This window comes from Egretta garzetta, unplaced genomic scaffold (genome assembly GCF_000687185.1).
Source record: "Egretta garzetta isolate BGI_Z169 unplaced genomic scaffold, ASM68718v1 scaffold158, whole genome shotgun sequence".
NCBI classification, from domain to species: Eukaryota; Metazoa; Chordata; class Aves; order Pelecaniformes; family Ardeidae; genus Egretta; species Egretta garzetta.
In genome coordinates this window covers 1,351,635-1,361,300 of record NW_009260430.1, presented here as the reverse complement: position 1 = coordinate 1,361,300, position 9,666 = coordinate 1,351,635, and the positions used below count along the sequence as shown (strand labels likewise).

General features: G+C 51.3%; 1 protein-coding gene across 1 annotated transcript in view; it reads right to left on the bottom strand.

Moving 5' to 3' along the window:
* Positions 1 to 7,161: 7,161 nt before the first annotated feature.
* RBBP8NL (RBBP8 N-terminal like) overlaps positions 7,162 to 9,666 on the bottom strand; it is a 14,672-nt gene continuing 12,167 nt past the window's right edge. The window contains exons 11-13 of the mRNA XM_009643727.1: positions 8,959 to 9,020; positions 8,518 to 8,644; positions 7,162 to 7,280 (exon numbers count right to left, since the gene is read on the bottom strand). Of these exons, the coding sequence (XP_009642022.1) occupies positions 7,162 to 7,280; positions 8,518 to 8,644; positions 8,959 to 9,020 (308 nt within the window). The remainder of the gene's footprint in view (positions 7,281 to 8,517; positions 8,645 to 8,958; positions 9,021 to 9,666) is intronic.

Sequence of the window (9,666 nt, the reverse complement as noted above, 5' to 3'; positions counted from 1 at the left end):
GGGCTGGCCGCAGCCCGGCACACCCCCTCCTTGTCCCTCTCCCCTCACCTCCCCACCAAACCCCCAGTGACTCTGGCGGTCGCCCGTTCCCAAGGTCTCCCAGCCTTCCTGCTGGCAGGGATGACACATCTGCTAAAACCATCGACTGGCGGCTGTGCGCATCAAACCGCTTCTACAAAAGCAGACGGAGGCCGTTGCTCCTCTTGCTCCAGCCCGACAGCCTGGGACCCAGCCCTCTGGCTTGCGGGGCTGGGGTGGACCCCAAGCTGCCGGCCCCATGGGTGCAGATCCCCATGCATGGCCCTGAGACTCTCCAGCAGCCCCCAAAACCCGTGCGGAGGGATGAATCCCCACACCTCCTGGCCCCTGAAGCAAAGCCGAGGCAGCGCTGATCGTGGGCCGTATACGGGAAAGGCAAACCCAGATCTGGGAGAGTATAAACTTAATATTTATCTCCACAAAGTGACTCAAAGCACTTCTGCGCAGCATGCCGCTTCCCAGACTGGTGTGTTTATGCTGCACGGGATAAACATACCCCCTTAGGCGCTTGAACCGACCTCTGCCGCATCCTGGGATGATGTTCTGACGGCGTGCCAAGTGAGAAAGCTCTGCCCTTTCCGCCATCCTTGGAGGACATTGGTGTGCACTGACGATGTCCACGCCACTGGGCCTGGCAGAGGAGGTTTGGGAGCTTTGCTGGGTGCTGTGGAGAGCAGGGTGTGGGTGCTGGTGGCCTCTGTCTTCCTCTGGAACTGAAATGACCCCTGCAGACTTCCATGCTTCCCACCCACATGCTCCGAAGCAGCTTGTGCTCCCAAGGGGGATTTTGCCCATAAACATGGACATATCAGACCGAATTTGCCATTAATGAGGGACTACTGAGATGTTTACAATTAAGCAGGTATTAATGTATTTGCAGCACTCGACCCTTAGAATGGTAAATGCTTTTGCCACGTATGTTTAAAGAAGCTACATGACAACTCTTAATATCGCTTGCAGTTTACACCAGCAGTCAAACTGATGTCTGATGATGTGACCTGAAATGTGGGCACTGAATAAGATAGATTTTAAAAGATTAATAGAAGTCCTATGATACACATACAGGTTCCATGGCTTTTCATGTGGTTGTTTCATAAGATCCTTTTTTGTATACTGTTGCAAGTGGGGCATCAACACTTGTCCTACATTATTAATAGTATTTAATAATAATAATAGGATTAGGATAGGAAACATAAGGCAATGTTTTCTTGCAGGCTTCTATTAAAAAGCCTACAGCGGAATATAAACTCTCCCATTAAAATCCCAAGAAACTCAGTATTTTATGCTTTTTGATATAGGTCAGGTTTTGAGCCTAAATTATTTGGCAGAATCATCTCATATCACAGCTGTGGAAAAAATAATTTGGGATAAAAAGGAATTAAAATCCTTCCTGCTGGCAATCTTATCAAATAAGCCAAGGGATAAATGGGCATGGAAACCTAGCTAGGCTTGCTGCAAACAAGTCTCTAGAACCCAAGATTGGGTTTTAAAAAATAATTTTTTTTTTCCATTCTTTCCTTGTAAAAACAGCTGTAGGATGTAAATTGTCCCACTGAGTCAGCGCAGGATGAAGCAGAGAGAAGCCAGCCTCCATAGCTTAGCGGGTTGCTAACTTCAAAGCTGAATTTAGCTGTTTGAATGTTGCTGCTGTTAAAGCTGGGGAGCTTTCATCTCCATCTGACAAGCGAACCAGCTCACAGTGTACGAGCACAGTGGGCATGGTGCTGTGTTTCAAGGAATCTGCTGCTAAAACAGATGGGTCATCAGCATCATTCCCACAAACGGCAGCGACTGGGTGCCACCCTAAGCAACCTTTCCTCCTTGTTTCCTGCAACCAGGGAATCGCCACAGTGGGGGGATGGAGCCCGAGCTCTGTTTTGACTGGAGATGCTCCTAATTCATACACAGGGATGCTGTTTCGGAGAAAGGCTGGGCTCATCACAGAGCTGCTGCACAGCAGCTTCAAGGTCTGGGCTGAAGCATGCTCCAACCTCAACCGCTGCAAACCCCCCAGACAAACGGGAAGGCAGGTTGTTTTGCATTTCCAACAGCGTTATTGCACAAATGTAAAGCCTTACTCTGAATTACCAATACTCAGCTCACACTCATGTTGCTCCTGGAGCTCCTGCTCTACTTTAAAGGAAGCCCTGGACTGTGTGGGTACATGTCCAAGCAGTCAGGGATTGCTGGAATAAGGAGCTGGTCTGGAGTGGGCCAAGCCTGCAAGTCCTTTTGCCAATATTATGCAGGGAATAGAGTCACCCAAGTCACTGGGATTTTTCTACATGGAAGAACTGCAGGATTTGGTCTAAGCATCTGAGACAGCATTTTAAAGTACATATGTGGGCTGGGTGTTATATTTTTTGCAAAATCATGGCCCAAAATCAAGCAAAGATAAACAGGTCATGAATATATTTAGGCTGGGAACCAGAAGAACAGCCTTCCAGTTGGAGGAACTGCTAGTATTAAGATAAGGCACCAGAAATTGCTGTACACATTTTTCTAGCCTAAGCGGGGTGTGGATGAGGATCCAAGAGGCCTCACAGGGGACCAGGGTGGCCCCTGGAAGCCTGGGAGGATGATGAGTAAGTACAATGTGTACCCAGAGCTTCCCCTCCCCTCTCTCCTGAACAGGCTCTAATCCAAGGTCCTTGTCCCAAGACCCTATCACAGTTCACCCCCGTCAAATCCTCTCCTTAAATCAGCACACCCCAGGGGGCAGAAGTCTTTGGAGCTAAGCTTCACACTCACCACATCCATATAAAGACCAGCCACTGCAGTTCTGGGACTATGCATTCTCCTGAGCACGTCCTCCCCCTCCTGTTTAGTATATCTCAGAAAACACCTGGAGGTACCGTTCCCTACATGTGTTACGTGCATAAGAAATGATGAAACCCTTCCTAACTCCACTCATGTGTTGGACCACTCCTGCTCTCCACTGGCGCATCCCATCCCTCTCGGCTCTCCTCCTGCATCCCAAAGCCACGAGCTGGGTTTGAGTCAAGCTGTTGGCCCCACCAGTACATTACCTTGCAACCTGCAGTGGTTTTGATCTGCCTCCGGTCGGGTCCGGCTGGGAGTCTGGGTTTCTCTTGGCCACTGCTGGAGCGGAGTGGCCGTGTCCCCTGGATTCCTGGATTCCCACGTGCTCACCCGCGGCAGATGACACAATCCTCTGGTCTCCCCGCGGATTCCCAGTTACAGCAAAATAACATACTGAGCCCCAGGAGACAAACGTTGCCAGCAGACCTCTGCGCTGATAGCTGTGTGCCTTGGAAAATGACTCAGGCTCTTCTACGTGACACGAGGTATTTAAAAACCACGGAGCTGCTTGATTTAATCATATAGCTCTGCACTCAGGAGGGCCGCGTGCTCACGTCCTGAAGAATGTATGTGGCATTTACGTGAGGATTTGTGAATGAATGAATCAAACCCTCTCCCCTGAACCACGTGGTGCTGCACTGCACGCCGTTATTAATAGATCAGTAATTTTCATGGGAGTATCTTGTAAAATGTGTTTTCTGGAGAGGTCCCACTGGAGACCAGCACATCTAATAAGAGCAGGGTGTGCAGCACAACCCTGCCGGAGAAAGAAGAGCAGAAAGTGGTGATGCCCAAGGGATGCGGGAGGAACATGCACTTTGGCTCAAAAATTCCTGCAATAAACTTTGCTTGAGGTTAAGGAGCAAAGGAACTCCCCAGATCTCTCCCTTCCAAGAACCACCACCACATACTGGGCTTGCTAGACCTATCCACAGCTTCACAGCCTCCTTTCAAAATTGTAAAGCCTTGCCCTTGTGCTCTGGTCTGAACACCCAAGCTGTCCCTGTCCCCTCCGAGCTCCCGGCTGTGCCCTGCATTGCTGCACGCAAAGCTCCTCGGTGCGTGCTGCCTTTTTTCCCACACATGCAGGGTGCATCAGACCTTGGGAAGGACCTACATAAAATGCTCAGCCCACTTAAATCCCCAAAACAGGGCATAAGCAAGACTTCAGTAATGCCTGGAATGAGTTTTCCGATGGTGAACTGAAGAGTGAAGCTGTGTTTCCAAAGCCAGCGCTATAAATGGGCATTGCCTACTGATCAGACCCTGGGTAAAAGGATTTCACTACAGAGAAGGTGGTGCTCAGTCTCACAAAAAGGGCATGAGTTAAGCCATCTTCAAAATATCTGTTGCCGTCGAGGCAATACCACCACAGAAGATTGTAAGGGGGAAGAATCTGATGTGCATTTCTCTATTTTTGGTGCTTTTGGTTCCTGCATCGCAGCCAGCTCTGTCCCCAGCACAGTTCTCCTTTGCTTTCAGCTTGTTGGGCTTCCTACTTTCCTGCACAGCACCATCTCCATCTCACGGGCAAGAGCATGGTGGCAATTTTTTTTTTCTGAGACGGAGATTTATATTCACGGCCAGACTCGCACAAACTTATTTCTTACCAAATTTTACAAATCGAGTCTAGAGAAGAGCTGAAAATATCAGTTTCCTGAGGAGTTTAGTGGGTGGCTGATGGCACAGGGAGGACCGGGGGGGTCTGTAAGCTGAGGGCAGTGACCTGTGCTGTGAGAATGATTCAGCGTGCACAGATGCTTAAGGATCAGGAAGCAAAAGAGTTGTGATGGTCTGTTATCGGAATCGTTTTGCGTGACGGGCAATAAGGGAACCAGTCCTTGCTATTTTGGATGGACTAACAGCGAACAGAGATGCTTACGCTGTTGCTCTTTCAGATTTGTGTGCAATTTCAAATCCAGCCCCTGACCTGAGTGAACCCAAGCTGTGCTCTGAACCCATTCCTCTGGGAAATCAGTTCACCAGCCCAGATGTCCTACCTACATCACGTCACTGATGACATCAGAGTTATAATTTGTCTGAACAACACAAGCATGAGCTGCCAGTCTCCCAGAAGGACTGATCGCTTCATGGGACAGCTTCTCCTCTGCTTTCTTGCTCTGTGGGTTGAAACTCTGAGGGTAATTTAGTGGCTTTTTGGAGATCATTGTGTAAAGCAGTCCTTGTGCTGAACGGAAATATGGCAACAAATATGGTTTAACTCTCCAAAAATCATAGATTGCTGGGTCTGGTACACATACGCCCCTCAGAGTCATTAGCCAAACTCCAGTGAAGCTATTAAATGCTTGCCGTGCTCTCAGGGAAGGCAGGATCAGCCCATCAGGCCAAACGCCGCCCAGTGCGGTCCTGCAAACACGTTACCTTGAGCAGAACTGAACCTGCATGCGGAAAACCTCTGGGAAGCTCCGGGGTTTCTGGCAGGTCTCAGATTCTTTCCTTACAGCAGAATAGTTGAGGTCTGAGGCTGCCTGCACATCACCAGATCAATACGTGCATTTATCTGTCAAGAATGATTTGAACAAGAGACTGACAGGCATAATTAGAAGAATTAATGGACTTCAGCAATTATCTGTGTTTCTGCAATGTGGTGGCAGGGTAACAGGAAGCCCGGGGCTGGGTAGGAGCAGTTTCCAGGGCTGGATCAAAAGCAGCGTATAAAGTTTATTTCACTGCAGCAACTTGCTCGGAGGAGTGCTTTGCTCAGAGCTGACAGAACTATTTTTTGTTTTTAGAGTAATGGGATTGCCCCAACTATGAAACACGTATCCCTGCCAGCCCCTCAAATGCATCCTGTATGGAGATACGGGGCATCAGCTGAAAATGCTGTTGGAAAAAGGCAAGGAGCAACATAAAAGAAAATACAAGTCCAATAAATGAAAGTGAAATCTGCTGTGGTCTTGTGCAATGGGAGAGAAAAAAAAAATCTCTTTATAGAAAAAAAGGGAATTGAGTTCATTATTTTTGGCAAGACTTCTGCACATTTTGCTTATCAAGGGTTCGTCATAGGGAGGGGATTATTTTATAGTCGCATAGAAGTTCCCTCCCTCCTTCAGTTCTCCCAATCCCAGGCTGCCCCCCTGCAGTCTGAGGGGCCTCCTTACAGGTTTACATTTCCACTTCTTTTCCTTTTTTTTTTTGGATGGGGTATTTTTACAAGACAGATTTATCCCGTTCACCATGGGTGTTCAGTGCTGCTCTGGGTATTGCTGGCCCATGCGAGTCAGCCCGAGGACTGAAAGAGGAAGGCAGCCCACGCTGTACGATATCATGCTCAGTGTATAAGGCTGGGGGAAGAAAAAGGAAGGGGGGGACGTTGGGAGCGATGACATTTGTCTTCCCAAGTCACCGTTAGGCGAGATGGAGCCCTGCTGTCCTGGGGATGGCTGAGCACCCGCCTGCCCATGGGAAGCAGGGAATGAATTCCTTGCTTTGCTTTGCTTGTGTGGCTTTTGCTTTCTCTATTGACCTGTCTTCATCTCAACCCACGAGTTTTCTCACTTTTACTCTTCTGATTCTCTCCCCCATCCCACTGTGGGGGGAGTGAGCGAGCGGCTGCGTGGGGCTCAGTTGCCAGCTGGGGTTAAATCACAACACTTTTCCAGGTGTGCAGGACACCCTGGGGAGAGGCAGCACCAAGCCCTCCCTTTCCATGCTCTTCTCCCTGCCCTCTCCAGGGACATGTCCCACCTGCCCGCCCACGTGCTTGCTCCTCACTTCACTAGAACAGAAAACCGTGGGCTTTCTCCAGGTCAAACATGATCCACACATCTATGAAACCCAGGTAGGGATTTAATCAATGCATGTTTGTGCATGGGGCCCTGCGGTGTTCAGCTTGGTCACCACCCCTCGGCCAGCCACTGGGATATTGTACAGGGGGAGCAGGGGCTGGGTAGTCCGTTCTCCTTGCATGAAATCCCAGGGAAGAACATGGTCCTGATCCAGGGTGGGTGCTGCAAAGAGGTCATCTCCTCTTCCTGGCACCAGGCTGAGGGTCTGCTCCAGCGCAGGGCTGGGGGTCGCTGAATGCGCTGCTCCACCAGCAGTGACCCGGCTGCTCCAGGTACCCCCTGCATGGCTCTTCCTTGCCTTAGCCTCTCCTGGGGCACCGAGTGAGGATTTTCAGGGTGCTCTACTCATTAATGAGTCCTTATGAATTCCCCACCACCTGGCCCAGCACAGCAGGAGGAGTTGCTCTCCCAGCGTGGGTGGGATGCTGAGGTCTCCGAGCCCTCTTCTTTGGTCTGCAGCATCTGTGGCACTTCTCACGCTGCCCTGCTGTTAGCTCTCCTTGGAGGTATCGTCGTGGGAAGCGGAGCAGTTCTCCAGCTCCTTCGTGACCCCTGCTGAGCACTGCTCCACTTTGACTTTCTTTCTTCCCCTCATTGACTTCTTAGCTCCTGTAAACAGTGAGATGACCGCAGGAGTTAACTACAGAGCAAGGGATTTACATGTGTGAGGTCAGCGTGGCCTCATCCCAAAAAAGGGACAGCGCAGGAGGAAGCAAAGCTCAGCAAAGGAAAAACGAAGACAAATCCCTCTCAGACGTGAGACACACAGGTACCTGGGGGAGGCTATAACAGAAATAACACGTGACGCAGAGAACCCACCTCAGGAGCGTACCTGAGAGGGTACCCAGACCAGCGGGATGCATTGCTTGGATTTTCCCCCCTTCCAGTGTGGGACCTGGCACACGCCACACACTGAGAGAGGGGTTATGCCTCTCCATCACCCCATTCCTGCCCCAGCTGCATCCAGCCCTCACTCGGGACATCCCCATCCAGTCCCAGAGGGTGGGATGGTGTCTGCCCTGGGGCACACAGGGCAGCAGAGCAGCTGGTTTTGTAGAGCAAATCCTCTTCGCACTCAGCTGCGGTGGTGTCCCCCAAGCGAGCGGGCACCTCCGAAGGCCGGGCACAGAGCAAGGGGCAGCGCTTGCCTGTTGAACAAGCTCCCTTCATGCTTAAGCAACAGCCCTCTCTACATTTATAACGGGGTCGACATCTCCCCGTCTTTACCAATGGTACAAAGGGGGTTATAATGGTGGGGTATTTCTGACAGAGCAGTTTTTAAGACTTGACAGGCACACTGTCTTAGCCTTGCCCTTATCACGAGCAGCTTTCTACTTACTCACCTGTAGGAAACACCGGTACAACACATTCCTCTGTCAGCAGGGAAAACCTCTGCAGCCTCAAGGGAAGATCGACAGAGTTGGCAGAAACCTTTCTCTGAATGTCAATAACTCACCCCTGGGAATTTGGCCTTCTCCAGTCACTACCTCCCCGACCGGCTAAGCAAACACGAAGGATTTGGCCCTGTTAGCTTAGGTGCTCCGGAGTGCTCTCCTGGCCACCCTGCCCAGGCTCCCCTGGCTAACCATTAGCAGGGGCTCCTCCGGCTGGAGACACAACCGTTGCCAAAACACGGCACAGCGTGGCTTATCGCAGGGAAACGAAAGACTCTGCTGCATCACCCTGGGCAAACATTTGTTTGCAGCGTGGCATGCACTCGGCGGAGGAGCACCCTCTGCTGCAGGGAAGGCAGCCGGTGCCCTCAGGTGTTCCTCACCGGAGCCCCTCGGGAAGCAGCAGAAGTTGTAGCCCTGAGCTGATGCCATGAGGAACTCCTTCTCCCTACCTTTTGTCCAGGGATCCTGTCCTCTTTTTCTCTTCTTCTGCATCTCATGAGCTTTGCCTTTGGTGCAAAAATATTTCTCGTCAGCCTGGGCTTCTTGTAGGATATCATCTTCATATGGGGCAGCCGCCTACACCAACGAGAAGAGCAGTCAGTCTACAAACCACCCTGGCTTTCCCAGCGAGCTGGTGGCCCGGCTGCATTGCCGGGGACCTTTCTGACCATTGCTATGGGGTGGTGGTTGTTCATAAACCCTCCCAACTAGCTGGACAGAGTGATATCTCTATCCCTCAGCAGCAAGTTGGGTAACAGCGTGGGAATGGGGTTTGGCACCTCGTGTAGGAAGAGCCATCACCTTCTGGAGTGAGCTCGGGCAGGGACGACCTGTCTTATGACTCTTGGACCTGACAGCTTAAGCTAATGGGCTGAGGAGAGCAAACAAACCTCACTGTCCGTCGTGTCTGGCTCATCAGATTCCTGCTTCTCAGACTCAGCATCGTCGTCATCTAAGGAAATGTAAAAGGAAGGGTTTTTTGGCTGGCAGGGGGGCCAGCAAGCTCACGAGCAGATGCAGAGCCACCAGCCCAGGCTCTGAGAGCCATCGAGGCAGAAAACAGATTCAGCAATAAACTGTGTTGCAAAGCAGAAGCACTGCGAGCTGCGTGGCTTGAAGCGAATGTTTACAGGAGATCCAACAGGACTCTGTTGGGGAATCAGCTCCCAATAAAGCTGTATCCATAGGGCTTTGCTACCCCAAGGTCGCAAGTGCTGCCCCAAAGTCTGTGGCCACGTGCAGGTTGGGAAGCTGAGGGGTATTTAATACCCCAGACTGCACCTTCCCATTCGAGACCCAGATGGGGAAAGGCATGTCTGGGTAAAGAGGCCAAAATGGGCAATTATCAAATTTGCTGCCGGTGCCGGTCGGTGGCTCTCGGCAGGGAGTGTGTGCCAAGGAGCAGAGGAAGGCAAGGCGGGGGAGCTGCTTCCCTGCCCAGCAAAAGGATTTTGCTGCACACGGGCCCTGAGGCTACACAACCCCAGACACGTACCTGCACGCACCAGTCACGTATCCAACCTGTGCACAGGGCAAAGCTGCCCGGGCCAGGGACCGAGCCGTGCTGGCGGGGGGATCGCCCTGTCTGCACCCACCTC